This window comes from Neurospora hispaniola, assembly GCF_033458365.1.
Source record: "Neurospora hispaniola strain FGSC 10403 chromosome Unknown B0T23scaffold_10, whole genome shotgun sequence".
Classification (NCBI taxonomy): domain Eukaryota; kingdom Fungi; phylum Ascomycota; class Sordariomycetes; order Sordariales; family Sordariaceae; genus Neurospora; species Neurospora hispaniola.
The window spans coordinates 1244972-1264436 of record NW_026944415.1 but is presented as its reverse complement, the minus strand read 5'-3'; the positions used below and the strand labels follow the sequence as shown (position 1 = coordinate 1264436).

The window sequence follows — 19465 nt, the reverse complement described above, 5'->3', positions numbered from 1 at the left end:
GCCCAGACCTCCATACCGTGTCTCTCAGCGAAGTCAAGGGTGTGTGGTGTTGGCACTTAGCAGCGAATCAATGTCGCGCCATTGTCCAGACAAGAGGAACAAAGTTCGGGGCGGCGGTCCATGGACTATTATTTCACCATATGTTTCCATCGTCCCCTGGCTCCCACAGCCTCATGCTTTCGGTAGTCTCTGTACAGTGAACTGTGTCGCACGCTGTACATGCGTAGCCAAGGTACGTACCTGCCGAGCGGACCCATGTCCGGCAAGTAGCAGGTACCCAGCAAGGTAGAGGTACCTGACGAGAGCTCATCAACTGACACCAGAAAGCGGGCAAGGGGATCCTGGAAGGAACGGTGCTTCGCATCTTTTGACAACACTCCACCTTCCAAAGGGCTCACGTTGGAGGACTAGGTCGGGATTGACTCGGATGCGCCATCCTTTTTCATTTTCCTTTTTTTTTTTTTTTTTTTTTTTTTTTTTTTTTTCGTTTTCTCACTGTGCTTAAGCATCCGTCCTCCTCACGATCCCTCATACTCCATAGGACGCACCACCTGGCATACAAGGTTAAATACAACGTCGTGCCCACCGTCCCATCTTGGCCATCTCCTCTTTCTCCAGTCTGTAGAGCTTGCTTCCCCCACAGATTCCTCAACCAGCCCAACTCAGGCACTTGGCTACTCGGCTCGTCATCGACATCGATATCATACCTTGGGTTCGACTCTCACTAGACTGCCGACTGTCTGATCCTCGCAATCAGCACACCAACACCGCCAACTGTTCAACAAAACACCAGTATCAGTCAAGATGTGCGACTACACTCAACGGGAATACTCGTGCGGCCACTTCCGCTGGATCGCGTCCAAGTGGTGCAGAGACTACACCATCACCCACAAGCGCTGCCAACCCAACGTCACCCACTTTGAGTACAGGCAGGAGGAGCTATGCGGTATGTGATCGACATGACCTTCATCTGGATATGAACAACCGTTCCTGACCCCCCACACCCTTTCCTGTTTAATCATCCTGACATCGTTCTCCCACATCGACTGGAGGCTGACTTCTGAATAGGCGAATGCAAGCCCAAGACATACCCTCCCTGGGAGAGCATGATCAAGCGCACCAGCAAACAGCAAACTTACCTTTGAGCGCATCAGGCTTCTGGCGATAACAGATAAAAACACCACTTCCCCACCGAAGCCCGCAATCGCATCGACGATCAGTGGCATTCAAGGCAGTACAGCAATGTGAGGTTACTACATAGGTACACCCGGGGAGTCTGGGGATACCGCAATCGGGCGATGACAAGCCAAGCGCCGACCACCTCGATTTGAACATCTTCGCCAAACGAGAGAACGACACTGGAGCGGAAACATCGACAACGGCGGCGACAGAACTGCGAAAATGGGTCAACCACTGTCGAAAGCACATGGACCCGGGCCCGTACATCAAAATCACTGAAAGCGGCAGTTCGGCCGTTTCCATGCGCCAACAACCACAACGGCCATACACAACGCGAGCCCCATGCAGAATTAAGACAACGATAGGTACTTGGGTTCGCAAATTGGACCCTCGGCATCCCATACTTGCCAAGGACCATGGATGGGCCACACCTCACGGCGGACCCCCTTGTCACAGCAGCCAGCATGGATACCACACCCATTCTCTCCGGCCATCACACAGTCGGCGAGCAACCGGGCGGTCAAGCACTTCCGATCTTCCTAAAAGTTGTGACTCGACGCGCGCGACGAAGGCATCGGTTATTTATTCACCTGCCTGCCGAATGGGTCTCCATTTCCAGCCAACTGTAATATGAGGCACCATCTGCGCCAGCTTGTGATGAGTCCTTGTTATCGCAGGTACCATTGCACTGGCGCCCGCCCTCATACGGTCCGGTCCAACCCCAGTGCAACCCTATCCAGGGTGGTGCTGCAGCATGGTTGGGGGACAGTTCCAGGGCATGGAACAACAGCAGCCTGGGCAGCCAGCTGTCGCCTTGTCATATCAACATCGTCATCATTATTATCGGTACACGTGGGCGCCAACAACCCGGCCAGACCTTTCTCCTTTCTCCTCCCCCACTTTGACACCCGACTCTCCAACCACAAAACCGGTCGTGTCTCATCCCAAGTCACTAGCCTGCGCCTCCCCCACGACTTGCATGCTTCCTCTCATCTCATTCTAGAAACCCAACGAGTGGGTGATGAGCGACAACAAGCCCAACGAACTTGGGTTTTTGTTGCCGTATTCTTTTCTTCTCTGCTTCTGTGTATTTTTGTTTTGCTTGCCTTCCATGGCCTTTTGGCCATCTCGCATCTTATACCCATGGACCTTAAAGGCAGGTCTTTTGTCATTCATCATCATCACGAGCCATACATGTGTATGTGTGTATTGTACATATAGAGACGTCATTTTACAGGTGTTGTTTGCTTTTTGTTTGGAGTCTAGGGAGATTGGATTGCGCTCTTTTACAAGGAAATATAATGGTTATTGGTATCGCTGGCAAGCTTGGGATGGAAAGGAAAACGGATTATTCAGGAGGGATGAACCGGCTATGGCTCAAAAATGACTTTAGATGGGAAATTGGGAATTTAGGGACCGGAAAACAAAAACGATTCATCGTAATCGATACCACCATAGCATTTTAACAAGGCGCCTTGAACGGTGCTTCATTTGTGTCACCAAAAAAAAAACGTTTCCGTGTGTCAACGCGTTCTGGACTCTCGCTGATAGATTTGAAATATCGGGCTCTTCGCGCTTGTGATTGATAGAAATGTTTATACGTGCTATAGTTGTACCTGAAATGGTACGAGCTAAACAGCAAGTACCGACAAACACGGAAGCTCTTTCGTCTCAGGCAGATATCCTTGTCTGTCCCTCGATATTCTAACCTGAATCACATTACACCGGGCCAGCAATTGTTTGTTTCGATTGCTTGGCGAAGCCGAGGGCTTCGTCGTCTTACACCACATACACTGACAAAGTGGGTTTGATCGGCAATGGATAAGGGGAGTTTCTTCCCTTCCCACTCTTGAAAACACAGCATCCTAGTGTAGACACCTTAGACAAAGTGGATATTAGCAAATACACCTGCTGAACCATCTTTTATAGCTTAGTTAAACTGAGTGGCCCCGATGGCCAACCGGTCTCGTGGGAGAGTCATGGCGTGACGGGGGTGCTAACGGCGTCAACAACTCTTGCGAAAAAGAAGCAGAATAAGAAGAAGAAGAAGAAGAAGGAGAATAAGAAAAAGACAGGTCTGGCTGAAGATGGCTACGTAGGTACGGCACGCACATTAGTGTATGGATTGAAAAAACAAAGAATAATAAAAAAAAAAAAAAAAAAAAAAAAAAAAAAAACATGGCTTCCCGGTCTTGTTTTAGTGTGAAAGCAAGCAGGGGAGAATACCTTACTGTGATTCATTATTCGCGGAAAAAAAAAACACACCAGTGGATTACGAATGAACGTCCTGTCAGGCAAGCAAGCATCACAAAAAGAAAAGCTTCGTCCTTCCTCATCATCGCACCGCATCGAGATCGGAATTGCGGGTTTCATGCGACGCGCGCAACCCAGGTCAGTAGCGACGGGACAACGGGAGAAAGCGGGTTGCGGAGGGCCGAATTATGGAGTCGGTTGGAGTGGGAGTCGGATGCGATATGGGGATTACAGTACGCACAGCGTACAGTGTGTAAATTGCATTGGATTATGTATGTATGTCACTGTGGTGGTGGTGGTGGTGGTGGTGAGGCTTATACGCTAAAGTCTTCAATACCAAAAAGTCAAGGTAGGTAGTGGTAGTGTAGGATTATGATCGTGATCCCTGGGTCATTTCTCGTATAAGATTGGAGGTATTAGCAATGGTGAGCATGGGTCAATATCATGATGCGTCTGGCGGCGCTGTGGTACGATCCTTATCATAGTTCCCTTAGCGCTGATTTCTCAGGCGTAGAGTAGTGGTATGTTGTCTGTTGCTGTAAGTCACATTACATGGAAAAATTTCTCGATTCCTTCGGTAGTACGGATCTTTGGTAGTCATGTTGTTGAGATATACCTAGGAATTGTCAGAGACGACCTAGACATGAAGCCTTACTCGGTTCGGTCACGGCTCGGTTCGGTTCGGTTCGGTTAGAACCTCTTCAAGCTTCTTTGTCTCGGTCTAGTAAGGGTTCATTATTTTCTTTTCCCCGTAAGTGCTTAAGAGGGAATCTTTCGATTGTGTATCGAAGTATCTGACATGCTTTTGATGCCATGAGTTTCTATCAACAGTCTCGTTGAGATTTCTGACTATCGCTGTTTAATTTCAGCAAGTGCAAGGTTGAGAGTGCTACCTGTAACCGGTCATGTTACTGTAGGGTGACACTACAGACACCAGAGCCTGCCATTGAATATGGATCAACCCATAGGGCAGCATACCGGTATGATCTGGTAGGAAACCAAAAACCCAAGGCTGTCGGAAGGAGGTCAACAATTAGCATGTGCTCCGATGGTCCATCAACTCGGCCGACCGGTCATGCAGCCCTTTGGGGCGTGTAACAGTTTAAGGTAACTTGTCATCATCACAATGCCTCATACTGGGTAAGCATTAGCCCGTCGACGACGACCATGTAAGTCTTACCTTGGGTGTGTGGACGGACATGCGCAGCCTTATGACTGTCGTGGAACGATGCTGGGAAGCCGGTGACGACTAAGGGTATGAACAGATGAAGTAACACGTCTGTCGGGTAGCCGTAGTATTTTCCACTCAATCCCATCTCTGTGTGAGGCCTGTTTTGTTGGCACAATGTAGGCGTAGCTGGGATAGTTGTGCGGTTTAAGGAGGCTTGCCCGGTCCGAAAGAAAGCTGGCAAAACCTCCCCTAGCCGCAAGCACGATATCGGGATGTAGACGGTCGCTGGGTACAGCTTTACCCTGTGCGCTGTGTTACACGGGTGTAGTTGCATCGGCTTACCAGACATCTGCTGAATAGTTTGGTGTCGAACACAGTGATCTTGCAAAATTTGAGTAGGTGGTGTGTGGGGGTATATTGGGTCGAAGAGGACATGCCTGTACCTCGAAATGCCGTGGTTGACTCCCCATCCGTCGTCATTGCTTTTTCCCATGGTTTTTGAAGCAGTACTATGTAGTATCTCTTACCTATCAAACACATGTATGCGTGAGAATTTGGCCGTGTCCGCTTCCGAGCTGTCCATGCTCATGTTCAAGCCATGTGTGTGTGTCGTGTCTTGTGACAGAAAGTGAGGTCAACCTGACTGGCTAGAAATTCAGGTTTGCCGCAAATTTGCTGTCAATCTTTGCTAACAATAGGCTTCTTCTACGCTCAACTTGTTTGGTTTCCAGCCAAGGTGGAAACACGCCAAAGGCAACACCCGTCATGACTGGGCATGAAGAAAGGGGACGAGTAAGCAAGCATCCGCTGAGCATCGATGGCTTAGGTATATTTGGCCGATGGCTTTTCGTCATTGTGTGCATGTGGTAGTGACTGTCAGGCACCATGCGTACGCCATTGGAGGTTTTGGGAAGTGCGTGGGCAACAGTGTTGCACATCCCGGACAGTGCCTTGATGTCCATCGCTGAAGCCCATCGATCGACGGGATACGCGCATCTCGCAAGCGCCAGTGGATGTTACTGGGCAGCAAGGCTTCATACCTATCACAGCATTACGGATGCCTGGCTGTCGTTGTGGCGTGCACCAGAGGGTATCGAAAATCAGGAGTGTTGAGGGGATGGCGTTTGTTTGCGTGTCAAAAGAGAGAACGAAGAGATAGGAAGAGTTAACTTGCCGGTGAAGAAATAACAAGGCAGCCAATCCGGAGAAGATGAACAATGCCGGTCGAAAGCAAGTTCGATTGTGTCAATGGAGAAGGTGGCCAACTTGTCAACTGTTTGTTTTGGTGAAGCTTGCCGTTGTGTTGCTATGGTGATGGCGAGAAGGACGAGGAAACACTCTGTTAATCACCACAGGGCTTATTGAACGCGTGACACCAACACTACGTGGGCGAAGAAACCGCCAGTGGTAACTGTGTTTGCGAGGCCAGAGTCAAAGGAGACGCCAGTATGAAGTCGAGGCGTGATGTGAACTGCTTGCCCGACGCCATGCTTGCTGGCGCAAGATAATACGCAGAAATGTAGATGCAGTAACAAGTTGCAGGCGTTGCGCTGCCGTTCGCTGTCCCTCTCAGACCGTTTAGGAGAATAAACCCGAGGGCGAGTGGGTGTTGTAAGCTTGTGTTTGACGGGTATACTAGATGGTTTGGGCTGGCGTGTGGCATTTGGGTTTGACGCCAGTGCCAGGTTCCTGCCGTAGATGATGGTGGTGGGACAAAAACAATGTGATGATGGTCAATCACTCTCGGCCACACCATTCCTCAAGCGTGTGGGCAGCCCGTGATCCCGGCCGATGTGTCGGTTCGATGTATGGCGTTCGCTTGCCCCACAGCCGAAGTCGAGGCAGCAAGGTGTGTCTGTGATGTTTCCGGGATGGGATATGACAGTTCGAATTTGAGGCCTTCAGCCTCAAACTGGCTTACATAGAGAGGGGATGCAATGCAGTTTGCCCATCATCAACGTGTGTCAATTGGAACGCGATGCCGAGATCCGATAGTTGATCAGATGGGTCGGATATCATTATGATCAAGATCAACGCAGATAGCCGCAGGCAGGAAGGCACAGGCCATGGCCGTGGCCGCCGTCATGGACGTGGACGTGGTTGTCGTCAAGGTCCGAACGAATTTGACACTGCCATGGATGAGGAGAAGTTCAGGTCTTTGAGGATGCAGTGCAGCGTCAAGCTAAGGTAAGGTTCCATACCTATGTACCTCTAGGCGGGCCGCATAGGTACCTAGCTAGCGATCGGTAGCGGGCGGGGTAATTTGCCGGGCATCTGCCTACCAGCTGCCACAAGTGGAAGTGCCCCTCTACAATTGCCCATATCGTACCCACTGCACCTTTCAACGACCAACACTCGAGAAACCGCCTTGTGCTTTGCAACATCAAAAGCTGCAGTTATCGTATTGCATAATCTGGAACAATTCCGAATCTCTTCGTTTCTTTCTTGATACTTCAGTAGCACCGGCTTTCCAGCTTTTCCTTGTATCGGGTCGGATGCCAGCAGGGCCACCGAGGGCCATCACCCGCTTCGCTCGTCCAACATGTGTTGAAGTTGGGAATCAAGTACCAGTACATGGCCAGCTTTGTACTCCGTGGATGGCATTGAATCCTGGTCAGTGGCACAATACTACCCCCACCCCGTCCGAGTGTTGAACACCGTAAAGGCCTTAGCTCTTTTCACCGGTCTGAGTCTGCCGTGTGTGTGTGTCCATGGTCAGTAAGCTATCGGCAATGAGGAAATGTCACAAATGAGAAAAAGATGCTGATGAATCAGTGTAAAAAGGGTGCCCGGACGGGAGTTAGGGATCTAAAATGATACCTAAAGCTGATTTAATAGCGGCCCTGTAGCGGCCTCACCACAGCCACCTACTAGAGGTACCTTCACGACACTCCAGTCCAGGGCCAACGGGCCCGACACGCCGACGCTCGTCGAATCTGGAGTACCTTGCAAGCAGGATAAGACTTTTCCATCGACCTCAACTTCCTGTCAACGCCTGAGATGGACGCCTTCGGAGAGACGAACCTCCATGGTCCCCAAGGTTGTACCTCAGAACACGCCAAGACTAACTGTTCCATGGGATTTCGGCGACATGGCCTTCTCTCACACCTGGGTCTCTGAGGGCTGCATATGGATGGCATACGTTTATGGTGTGGTTCTTCCCTGCAGGGCCCAGCAAGTTCAGGCCAAGTTTAAGCGAGCCGTTGGAGAGACATGGTCGGGCAGGCTCGGCACACCCATGTTGCACCACCGCCGTTGACATCGGGGCACCCGATCCTTTGACGGTCCGTCCACCCGAAGTCCTAATTTCCGGCTTCATGGCTCTACCTGCCTACAGCATGTGTCAACGCTTCAACGGTCCTGTCAGCCTTGACCGATGGTTTCCGAAAACCCGAGTCTACCAGTTGGGCATTACACATGGCTTGGCGGTGGTTTCCAAGTCCAAGGCCATTTGGTGCTGAATGGCTTCTGTACATGTTCAACTACCTAACACACCACAAACTCTCCCCTAACCCACAAGAGTCGCCAACCCAGAAGATTGCAGGCTCCACACATAGCTGCGGCAGCTTACGTATGTGTACCCTGCCATGTGGCCGTATCTCTGTATGTATCAGCTATAACATGGCGCGCAGATCGCTCGGCACAGCATGCCAGCCGCCCAAAAGGGACAACTTCTACCAAGGTCGTTGGTGGAGAGTGTTGTTCTCCGGGAGAACTAATGTCGACCTTCGACGACTGGAAAGGAGGCAGCGCCGGCACTTAAAGTGACGGGTCGACGGTAGCCTACGCTGCATCTCGACCAGAAAATCAACGACCTTCGGCTCGAGGATCCGGTGCATTGACCCAAACCAACCGGGCTTGAAGATTGATATGCACAAGTTTGACCTTCATGGGACATTGGAATCTGCCCCCAGATTTCCCCATATTGATGACATCTTTCACATGATGTCGGTTAATCTGCACCGTTTCATATTTTCGCGGCTATGTTATCAGTCGCATTTTCGTCATATATTTATCCAGACAACTATTCAACTCGGCAAGTACACCTGGAATATCCATGTTAACCGAGTAAGCATGTGAAGATCCCTCATCAGATACTATAATCCGAAGCCAGACATTCGATCGTCATTCCGCACGTGTCTCAGTCCTCGAACTAGCTACATACCTCTAACCACGTGGCAGCGTGTACCTTCATGTCATGGAACTTTCTGGGGTTTCATTTGGCAAAGTCCCGACCTCCTTCCTGGTCGTTAATGCGACCCTATAAGACCCCACATTCAGTTTCATCGAGCATCCAATTTTCCATGGGTCTTACCATCTGGCCGGCTCACCGAGTTATATCAGATCTGTCCTAAGACACGGTTGGGGTTACACCGAATTTCTTTTTGGTGCTACCTCCCAGCAACGCCAGACCATGGCCCCATCCGTACCTCGATGATATATGATAAGCTACACCGGGCTTTTCTTATCTGGCTCCCGACGTGTTCAGGCTCATTTGTCAAAAACGGAGCGTGAAGGAAACGGGGCACCCGCACCTCACTGTTTCTGTCACAAGCTTATCGATGTACAGGGCAAGGCACGACTCGGAGTGTCCCTTCTGCCGCCTTCGGCGCATCCTAGTCAAGCTTTCTTCGGGAACAGTCGTGTTATAGTTGCTTCTGTGCTCCTTCCTTTCTTGACCGTGGTTCCTGAACAAAGCCCTACTAATCTTATCTCAGACCGCTTCACTGCTCACTGATAAACCAGTAAGACAATCACTTAGTAAATTGCCCGCCACATGTCATAACTGACTGTGACTTTTGATCTGCTTATCCTGCAAGCCACCATGTAACAAGCTTCTCTCGATGTCCTTCCCCCGCGCGTCCCGTCTGATGTCAGCTTGATACTGTACAAGTCTTAGCAGACCCTTGACCAGAGACGCCGGTTACAAACAACTTTGTAAGCTTCAGAGATGGTTTTCTTTTCGGAAAATCCCGTCTGACATGTGACATCAGCGACCCTGCTGCAATATTATACACGATGGTCGGCATTGCCATTTCCGGGGGGGCTTCGGGTGGTCATAGAAAGGACCGCACTCATGGTTAGACATGGAGAAGGGTGTAAGCAGAATGATCAGCATCAATGACGGGAGTGGGATGTGTTTTGTTTGGGTTGTGCGTGGGGGGGTAAGATGAAGAATTGAACGTTGCAGCTCTACATCCCCCACCAACAGATGACATCCGCCTACAAACAGATGATCCTGATCCTAAGCCCGATCCTAAATTTGATGATTATAGCCTGAGACTCTAAAAGCATCAATGTGGATACCACCATCGTTATCCCACATTAAGTTGGGGAAAGAAAAAAAAAAAAAAAAAAGAAAGAAAAGGAGAAGAGGTCAACAAGTGGTGGGGTGGCTTACTCAGCAGTGGCTTACACGCTGCTCCTTCCCCGTTCAAATCCCATCCCCTTCACGCATTGTTCTGATAGCCAAGTGCGTGAAGGTGAAAAGTGGATAGATGTGTCTATCGCCCTAACAATAAGTTTTGAATGTGGGTACAGCATAGGTTGCAACGGTGGTTGGCAACTGAAGTTTGGGGGTCAAGACCAAAACCTCAATGGGAACTTCTGCATGTAGACTGTACAACTCATCTGAAATGAGCACAACAACTGCCAACTAGTCAACATAGAAAGAGCTAGGGATGTAAGTAAGGTTAGGTACCTAGGTATAACATCGTCATCACAAACCCGCGTTGTCCTCACAGCAGTTAACAAGGACGACACCACTCGAGATGACCAGCCAAGCTACAAGTCACAAAGCCGGACCCGGACTCCCGGAGCGGGAGCGGACCGGGCCGTAGTGGAGACCTTGGGTGGAAGGGACCCAGAAGGAACCAGACAACCTGAACCCGCCCGGAGAACTCTTTGGTCCACTTCGGCTTACTGCGTACACATTAGGGACTCCACAAGTCTATTACAAAAAAACGGAGAAAAAAAAATGTTGAGTAGCTGCAACTCGTTTCGATCGAGTGACCTCCGGGTTATGAGCCCGGCGCGCTTCCGCTGCGCCATGCAGCTTGTTTACTTGCGGTGGAGTTTGAGGGTCGATGCAAGTCTTTATATATGCTAAAGAAGGCTGCCGTGCATTAGTGCTATGGACAACCGTCTGACTGCGCAACATCGCTTGAACAATCTGCCTTCCGCGTATCTACATATTGGCCAAATCAAGCATCCATGGGAGCGAAGACAACGAAGTGGTTTCACATCCAGGCTTCAACATTTGTCTCTGATAACACCCGGCCTCGCTGTTTATCTAGCAGCTGGAATCCAAACCACCGCAGAAAAATCAAAAAGTGAAAGATCCACCTGAGCGAAGATGGATACGAACAAGTGTATGTGGATGACAAGAGTGGGATTCGAACCCACGCCCTTTCGGACCACGGATTTCTCAGATGAGGATTAAGGGTTAACCTTAACGTGGCGCCTTAGACCGCTCGGCCATCTTGCCTTGGGATTAGATGAAAAATAAACAGCTGTAATGAACCTTATAGGTACGAGCTGAAAGCGATTATCAGTCAGCCAACGACCGGCGGGTCACCTTTGCCATGCTGCGCTCACCTTGATGAAGCCTTCAAACTTGTGCATGTACTCGGTTGTTGTGACTATAGTACCTACTAGCATTGACACTGTATCTATTACAAGAGCCTAGCCAGCCTCATCGTTGTCCTCCAGCTACCACGGTGAACACAGGTTTCTGAGACTTTACCGGCGACTGACAGAAAGAAACTGTGCATACCACCTGACTAGTTGTTGAAGTTCTAGACTTTCAGCTAGGTAAATCAGAACCATATCGGTTGAGAGGTCCGAAAGAAATGGTGAGATCTCTGTCGATCTAGGGTTCACTGGTTCATGAGTTGTCACCTAGGTGCTCCGGTGCTTTTCAGTTCTCGCCGTCTCTAGGGGTCTTGAACAGGTCGTTGAGTACCTCTACTTCTTCTACTTACGTTCTCTTTTCTTTTTCTTTTCTCTTTCTGTTGTTTCTTTCTTTTTCGAAGCTTACTGTGTACGCGAGTCCCCCCGGACAAGAAAGGCAAAGGGTCTAGTTTAGCGATGGTTCCTGCAGGGCAAGGAATTCGGCGACGGCGGCGGCGAGGTCTCAGATGTACAGATCTTAGGGTCGGTGAGTGGACGAATAGGAAATTAAAAAATGCGATCGGAGCCCGGAGGAGATGTCCGAAGAAACAAGCAAGCATTCCCCACGTACCCCCTGGAGCCTTGGTTGCTACTGTTCTCTACACTATACTAGTACCTGAAATGCATCGCTATGTTGTCGTACAAGACACTGACTGGGGTTTAGGAATGAGGCAGCCGAGCCACCAAGAGGACTGACCGCATGTGCAAACTCTCATGTGATCGGCCGGAGTGAAGATGAACTGCTTGCTACCTAGGTACCTCTAGTTTCTGACTGACAGGACCGGTGCAACTGTCAGCGGCATCAAGACCAGACTTCAAGAGGGATAGGTACTGACGTTGCACAACACACTTGAGCACCAGGCAGACAGACAAACTTCGAGAGTCAGGACATGAAATTTCCGAGTACTCTCAATACTTCCGCTCTCTTGTAATCGATGGTGAAATGTTCATCACAGAGTTGACTGTTACTAATGAAGTCTAGAGGTTGATGCTGTTCCACTAGTGTTCGGGGCGGCTTCGCCGCTGCGCGTCCGTGAGGGGTGTAAGGCTGGAGTCTGGGGTTGTGGCCCATGTAGAGCTACATTGAGGTGCTTTACCTACCCTTCCAAACCTGTAGGCGATCGAAAGGTTGAAAGGCTAGATTTGTAAATTAGTTCTCAATCGTTACTATTCCCATTTCCTTTTTTTTTTTTCCTGTCAGGGGGCTGCGCCATCCGAGAGCCCCCCTTCACTTACAGCGTACCAGAGCTCGAGGTCAGCCCTTAACTTTTTAAATATACAAAGTATTAGGCCTAACAATTTCCTTGGCGAGCGTTGTGCGGAGCGTGCGGTTCGTGCGGTAACTGATCGTTAGTGTGAGTGGGGCTTCGCATAAAACCGCCCGCGAAAATCATCAACGCGCTAACAGGACTTTCTTAGGACCCAGCTCAATGTAGGTATATAGAGAAGCTGTTAGAATTGCATGTTGCTTGTGATTGTTCCTTGCTGCTTCGTTTGACAGCTTATTGTTGAATGCAGAAGTAAAGCTACTTCCAGGACTGATACCATGACCGACGACACTGTGTCTGGGGAAAAAGAAGCTAAGATGAAAACGATAAAAGTCCCCTAGCTTCCATTCATTCCATATTCATGATCGAGATCGCCCGGCACCAGCTACGTCCGAGACAAGCGCGGCCAGGTACGTCGTCCAATAATGAGTTGCGGGGCAAAGGAGTAGTTGGGAAATGTGATTTGTAACCTACCTCTAGTCACACTGGGCTGCACTAAAATGTGATATGGAATGGCTTCGGGAGTCTAAATCTATAGATAGACGTGCAGGCGCGGGCAATCCATTCCAAGTCTGGGATGGTCTTGCGAAGGGCAATGAGAAGCAAAGTTTGCTATGGTTTTAAAGAGGAAGGACTGTGTGGTAGAGCAGATAGGAACCCAAGATTGTATGCGAGGAAGGTGATCACATCACGTTTGACAAGTGTCAAGACATGACAGCCCGCTCTGTGATGGTACCCAGTATGTAGGGTCTAGTGAATCACATTATTGCGCACAGTCGAGTTCGTTGAGATCTTCCCGTGTAGGGGATACCATAAACCTCCCACAATCCGTTGCGGGTTTCGAGTCCTCTGGTACTGTTTCCATGGCCACGGGCAAGGTGAGTGTGCGTTACTAGTGTCGGACTGTATGAGCTGTACGGTTAAGTCAGTTGATAGGTCATTCGGTCAGTCACCAATCAGGCTACTTGGCGAATGCAAGGAACAAGCGAAGAAATCGCCGACGGTTTGAACCAGAAGGACACTCGTCGGTTCGGTAAAATTGGGGGATTCAAAGGGGAAAGGACCCTTGATGTCTCGGACGGGCCTTCCGAGAGTTATAAGCATATTGACGATGGACAATCTGTCCGAGTCCCCGTCTGTTGTCCCAGGGGTTCCCCAGATGCTTGCTTTCTGGTATCCCGTGGCGTGCAGGTGAGCCTGTGTGAATCTCTAGCATGGTGTGAACGATCATGTGAGCGATCACGACCACCCATTGCGACCTGTCAAGTCGTCGAGAAAATCCCAGTGCTGGGGTCCGGGCTCGCGTACCAGTACCTCGGACCCTTCTCACCGATACAGGGTGCCCAAAATGGTTGCTCAAAGAACTGACTGGACGATATTCCCTGCTTGAGCTCCGTTCTGCCTGCTCGAGGATAGGAGTGAAATGGTGGGAGCTGACCCAAAAGTGTAAACATGTGCTTGTCTCCGCCGTTCACGCAGGCGGTTGTTTCACTTTGACGCGTTCATGTACCATTCGATGCTGGTTGACCGTCAACTTGTCCCTGCCCTACGGGAGCTGATTCCTGATTGATAGAATGCAGTAACAGTTCCTGTCAAGATGGCATATGAAACACACTGTGTGTAGGGCTATATACGTTAGGATCCATGTATGCCACTACCGGCTGTCCTCTTGATGCATGCGAAGCTGAAATGGTATGGGCCATCTTGGTACCACCATGCACGCAACGAGAGTCCCAAGGCCGACGACAACCATAGAGGTAGCACATGATGGAATGTATATGCAGCTTGGAGGCGAGAAAGTCTCAAGCAGAGGCACATTCTGGGACCTAAGGGGGAAAGTGCTTGCAGACGCGAAGACCTTATTGCTTCTTCTTCTCGTAGTTCCCGGGGGCTGCCAAGGTGGCCTGACCAGCACTTGACATCGCGAGCGTACCGTCTGAAATCAATACCTCAGACCGGCGGACCTGCCACAGTACGAAAGGATACAAGATGTCGCAGACGAGAGAAGTTCCCCATAAGAATACGGCAAAGGGGCTGAAGACGAAGCCATGAGCTTCTGGCCAGAACCACCAGAGGAAGACATTGGCAAACACCAAACCGATCAGTGTGCCGAGTGCTCGACATAGCCTGGCGTACTTGTTAGTGATATTTGCTTGGAGATATCCGTTATTGCGATGGGTCTTTCTAAGCACAAGGCGCGTTTGTGGCATTGTATATGAAACGATGGCCGCTTGTCAAACTCGCAAATGTTTGCGAAACGGTCCCTGTCTCAGCGGGGACGATACCGCCTTGGTCGAACCCGATTCCGAATCGCGGACTTGTCTGCCTTTGCCATGTACGGATGGATACCCACGGAGAAGGAGAAAGCAATGGAAGTGTTGGAACCTACCAAATCAGATAGCTTGTTCCCCCAGAATGACCCCGGGTTATGAGCATGGCGAGACTTCCCGCGCTGCCGGCAAGTTGACAGACGGCGGCAGACCAAAAGGCCACTTCGGTGGCATCATACGCATCCTGGCCCGCCCAGAACTTGCCCGTCTTATCGCCGGAACCGCGGTGAGGCTCGGACATCCACCAGGCAGCAAAGGCGTAGTGGCCCACGCATCCAACGGCGGTCATAAGGGCAAAAAGCCAGCCGATATTCCGGCCTACCCATGGGTTTGTATGACGCCAGGCCTCGGGACCGAAGCGGACGGTGGTGTAGATGAGGCCAATGTCCAGCAAGAGCCAGAAGGCAAAGCCCAGTTTCTCGAGTATCATCTCGCTAACGTAAAAGGCATAGACGAGCTCCCACGAAACGTTGAGGGCGAGAGCCAGGAGCGGCATGCCGTAGGTTTTGGTGGCTAAAGCGCGCCGCGTCATGAGGATATAGGTCGCGTCCCAGAACAGCACGCCGATGCCGAGCAGAGCGGTACTCGTGGGGACTACCCATGATGGGCAATGGGCGGGCGGCACATCGTTGGAGCCCATTTGGGTTGGCGTTCAAAGTGAAGGATGTTGATGGATGTATCTGTATGGAAAATAGATGGTGAGAGAGAGAGAGAGAGAGAGCGAAAGCTGAGGTTGTGGCAACAGGTGAAGAACCGGGCTGACGCCGCCCCTGATGCCCATGGCGAGACTCGTGCATTAGTGGTACATGCCTTCCTCTATTTCAGTTCTTTTATAAAGCCCAGCTCATCATGGGCTTTTGACCTTGAAGCGGACACCCATGGCAGCAACAAGTTGTCGTCATATACCAATGGACAAGTCAGTGTGACTCTCGACGTTTGTCTGCCAGTTACCGTTACATATGGAGGTGTTGTTTTGTCTGCCTTGGTAGGTACCACTGGTCTTGATGTATATACCATTCAAGTCGACGAGGAGATGCTGAAGTAACCCCGCCAAGAGCACAGGCCACTAGGTTGCAGGGCGCAGGGGGAGCTCCCCGCCTTTTTGGCACGTTTGGATAATCCGTCTGTGTTCGATTCCAGTCCGACTGTGTGGAATCAAGGTACATGTCACCTCCGCAACCAAAGTAGCGTGAATTGATTGCTTCATTGACGGTGGTTACGAGCTCTCGTTGTCGTTCTCAAAACGATGAGGTGCTGGCGCGCGAAGTTGATGCCCTGCCGAGCTTGACTGTCCCGCAGTTGTAGGGCCCCACACAATCGAATTGGCATCGAACACAGTCGAATAATTCGGGTCGCGTCTTCCCGTCACGTCGTTCGACAAACCGAACATAGCCAACTTCAACTTGAAGGCGTACTACATCAGGTACTGTACTGACCGTACCGTGTTTGTTTTGTTTTTACACAGCACGACCATTCAATTGGTGCCGAAGCAGTACATACTTCTTGCACGAAGTGACACCAAACAACCCATCCCAACAGAAACGAATTCGTCTGAAGTCGACACACGCAAACACGCCCACCACCAGAGTCGCTCTTCATTGAGCCATGGAATCGACCGAGAACCGAGTGGGCCGCGGTACATGGGCCCGTTACAAGCTTGCCCAGGCCCAATTCACCAGCTGGGTCAAGCAAACCGCCGACAAGGTCGTGTCCCGAAAACCGAATGGCACCGCTCCAGAAGTTCAGACCGAAGTCGTCGTCGAGACAGCTCCGGCGCCTGGAAAGGAGTCGCGACGGCAGAAAAAAGCCCGAGCCAAAGCCACAGTCACTCCTCTCGCCGACCCCCGCCTCGAGACCAACATCGAAAGCGCCAAATCTGTCCATTGGACTGAACTCGAGGTTCTCGCCCTCAAGATCGCCCAAAACGCCGAGCCCGAGCAGATCCCCGATGCCGCCGTCAACATCCTCCGCGATGTCGTCAATCTGCGCAAGAAAAGCTTCAAGTTCTTTAGTGGCGCCGCCGCCAAGCGACCGGCCGACCGAAAGCTCCAGGAAAGCAACCAGACCCACGCCCACATCATCAACGTCCTCGAACGAATCCTCGCCAAGTTCGAAGCCCTGACCTCGGCTCGCCGCAAGGTCACCAAAAACGAGAAGCCTGACGAGAAAAACCCAATGGGCCTGTCCGATCTCATCAACATGTTTACTCATCTCGAAGTCCAGACGTCCCCCGACGCAGCCGAAGATGACAACCAAGGCGATCCACCGTCCGAAGACGACCAAAAGTCCACAAGGTCCAAAAAATCACACAAGAGCAGAAAGAAGAAGCCGCGTAAAGAACGCCACAGCGAGACGAAGGTAGCCCCGCGCCCCTCCACGACAGACAATAATGACGACACTTCGTGGCTGGACACGTTCGATTGGGGCCTGCCCTCGGCAGATGAGGACGACGAGGACGACGAGTTCGACTTCTACATGATGGTTTACTGCTTTTTCGAAGACTTCAACACGATCCGAAACTACGTCCAGGAACGTTGGTGTGACTACTGGTATGACCGGTCCGTCCATCTCAACACCTTGGCCGTCATTACCAACGCCGCCTTCGAACTATTCCACATGCTCGAGTGGGACCTGATGAAGGCGCTCAAGTTCCATCCCGAGCTTACCCAGTACACCTTCATGATGGATATGCTCTTCATCCAGATTGGCATTGAGCACATTGATTACGACTCGTACGATGGTCTCAGCCAGGAGGAACATGACGAGCGTCTCTGGAGAGACGAGGCAGATTGGTTAGGGTTCCTGTCCTACTGTACCATATACCGAACCCTGAAGAACGTGCCTCCTGGCAAGGTTCCCATGCTGCCACCTTCAGCCCGGAAAAAGGTTGTTTATGGCGCACATAACATGAAGACCTGGCAGGATTTTGAAAACACAATCAGCTTCCAAATGATCACCGAGGGTTCTTTGTTAAAGGCCCTCAAGAAAAATGGGCAGGTCCCCCCCAAGCTCCCAGCCGAGCCACTACTGCTGCTAGACTGGCAGGAAGCGCTCAAGAGGCATGCTATAACGTCTTCCCTCATCTTCTCCTTCCACCTGTGGGTCGATATCCGCCATATCATGGAGGAGGAAGTCATCAATCCCTTCAACGAAATGCAAAAGACGGGCCAAAGAGTGGTGGATGCGCTTCGCCTCCACGATCCCAACAGTGTAAGCAAAGATAAGGCATTCAAGTGGGAGTACAGGGAGCGCATCCAGGACACCACCGAGTTCCTGCTCGAGGACTTTACCTACGAAGACAAGCTGCTCCGCTTCCGACAAATAGGGATTGCGGAAGACCCAGAGGAGTTCTTCCTCCTCAAGAACGAACCAGTTTGGGCCGGCCTTCTGGACTTCCGCGCAAGGCTTGTGCATAGCGAAATGGGCCATCAGTTTGCCGCCTTCACCTACGTTCTCGAGGCTGCGGCCTACTTGTACCATGCGGCGCGTGCTGCCGATCCAACCTTACCTGTGTGGGACAACATGTTCAAGCTTAACGAAACCTACCTCGATGACAGCATATTCAAGAGCGGCTTCCTTGGAGTGACGGACCCTGTCGCTATTATCCACAACTACCAACTGGCGATCAAGCCACCGGTAGGCTGGGACGGCCCTCCCGATCTTGCAAGCAGGTCTGGTTTCGCCCAGTCTGTCAAGATTCGGAGAACTCTGTATTATCGCTATGGTTTTGCCGAAGAAGACTCTTACAACGAGATTGCCTACATGGAGCATCTGGCCATGCATCGTCTGCAGCTTGAACGATATCGAGGAACTCCACGTACCCTCGTTGGTTCTACTCGGGAGTCGAATGGGTTGTTGGACGGAGAAGGCGTGAACGGCACGACGACAGGCGCCTATTCAGTTGCGCCACCCAAATTGGACGAGAAGAGCGAGGAGTATCTGCGTCGCAAAGCGGTTCTGTCGAAGCTGTCGCCTATCGAGATGCTGCAGCTGGTTGATGACTCTGTCCAGACGCTTTTGGAAGGTCTTCTCCAGCTTGACTATCTGCAACTGTTTGACGAGGCGACATTGTTCTTGGAAGAAGTCATGGATACCTTTGGGCCCGAAATGCAACAGCGGGTTAACTACAAGGGAGGTGAAGGTCATCCGCCCGCGAGGTTGGATAAATTGCCCACTTACTTGGGCGAAGATTTGAAGGCTGTTGCAGAGGCAGGCAACGGCAAAGAGTCTGAGATAATCAGCAAGCTTGTCGACGGTTGCAGGGAGTTTCTGGAGCAAATGCAATCGGCTACTAATAGCGATACTAGTGCAGCTACTGAAGAAGTTTGTAGTCAATAGACTAACAGTGGATTTCCTGAAGGACTGCTAAAGGAGTTGGATCAGAGATCTGCTACTTCTGGTCATCCATAGAGGATATTAATACCAGGTTCCTGAGCTGTCAAAACAGGGTCCAGCCAGCCTGAGGGAGCCAAAACTAGTTTTTTTATGTGGTTATACAAGGTTTTTATTTTGGATAAAACATTTTTAAATGTTGGCATACCTTCATCATCAACAATACTTTGTAATACATCTTCTTGGTAATACATTCGACC

At 50.8% G+C, this 19465-nt stretch overlaps 5 protein-coding genes and 2 non-coding genes across 7 annotated transcripts; 3 read left to right on the top strand and 4 right to left on the bottom strand.

Annotated features, from left to right (window-relative positions):
* Positions 1 to 804: 804 nt before the first annotated feature.
* On the top strand, positions 805 to 1145 carry B0T23DRAFT_326869 (uncharacterized protein; the record flags this gene model as incomplete). The annotated part of the gene is made up of 2 exons (XM_062835577.1): positions 805 to 946; positions 1069 to 1145. 2 exons carry the CDS (start codon positions 805 to 807, stop codon positions 1143 to 1145), a joined length of 219 nt encoding a protein of 72 aa, XP_062688364.1.
* Positions 1146 to 1695: 550 nt separating this feature from the next.
* Positions 1696 to 2486, top strand: B0T23DRAFT_48089 (uncharacterized protein). Its single transcript, XM_062841335.1, has one exon. The coding sequence runs from the start codon at positions 1810 to 1812 to the stop codon at positions 2398 to 2400; it is 591 nt and encodes a 196-aa protein (XP_062688363.1). The 5' UTR covers positions 1696 to 1809; the 3' UTR covers positions 2401 to 2486.
* A 1795-nt stretch (positions 2487 to 4281) lies between these two features.
* Positions 4282 to 5192, bottom strand: B0T23DRAFT_400037 (uncharacterized protein; the record flags this gene model as incomplete). Its single annotated transcript, XM_062838461.1, has 4 exons — positions 4282 to 4325; positions 4613 to 4912; positions 4946 to 5085; positions 5131 to 5192. The coding sequence occupies 4 exons, from the start codon at positions 5190 to 5192 to the stop codon at positions 4282 to 4284; spliced, it is 546 nt and encodes a 181-aa protein (XP_062688362.1).
* Positions 5193 to 10588: 5396 nt separating this feature from the next.
* B0T23DRAFT_t393 lies at positions 10589 to 10660 on the bottom strand. The gene has a single exon. It is a non-coding gene; the product is annotated as a tRNA-Met (tRNA).
* Positions 10661 to 10983: 323 nt separating this feature from the next.
* Positions 10984 to 11090, bottom strand: B0T23DRAFT_t392. The gene has a single exon. It is a non-coding gene; the product is annotated as a tRNA-Leu (tRNA).
* A 3066-nt stretch (positions 11091 to 14156) lies between these two features.
* B0T23DRAFT_47993 (uncharacterized protein) lies at positions 14157 to 15669 on the bottom strand. Its single transcript, XM_062841332.1, has 2 exons — positions 14933 to 15669; positions 14157 to 14670 (listed from the first exon to the last, which is right to left on the bottom strand). Exons 1-2 carry the CDS (start codon positions 15511 to 15513, stop codon positions 14403 to 14405), a joined length of 849 nt encoding a protein of 282 aa, XP_062688361.1. The 5' UTR covers positions 15514 to 15669; the 3' UTR covers positions 14157 to 14402.
* Positions 15670 to 16049: 380 nt separating this feature from the next.
* B0T23DRAFT_390346 (uncharacterized protein) lies at positions 16050 to 19464 on the top strand. The gene has a single exon (XM_062837872.1). It carries the CDS (start codon positions 16479 to 16481, stop codon positions 19209 to 19211), a length of 2733 nt encoding a protein of 910 aa, XP_062688360.1. The 5' UTR covers positions 16050 to 16478; the 3' UTR covers positions 19212 to 19464.
* The last annotated feature ends 1 nt before the right edge of the window (position 19465 follows it).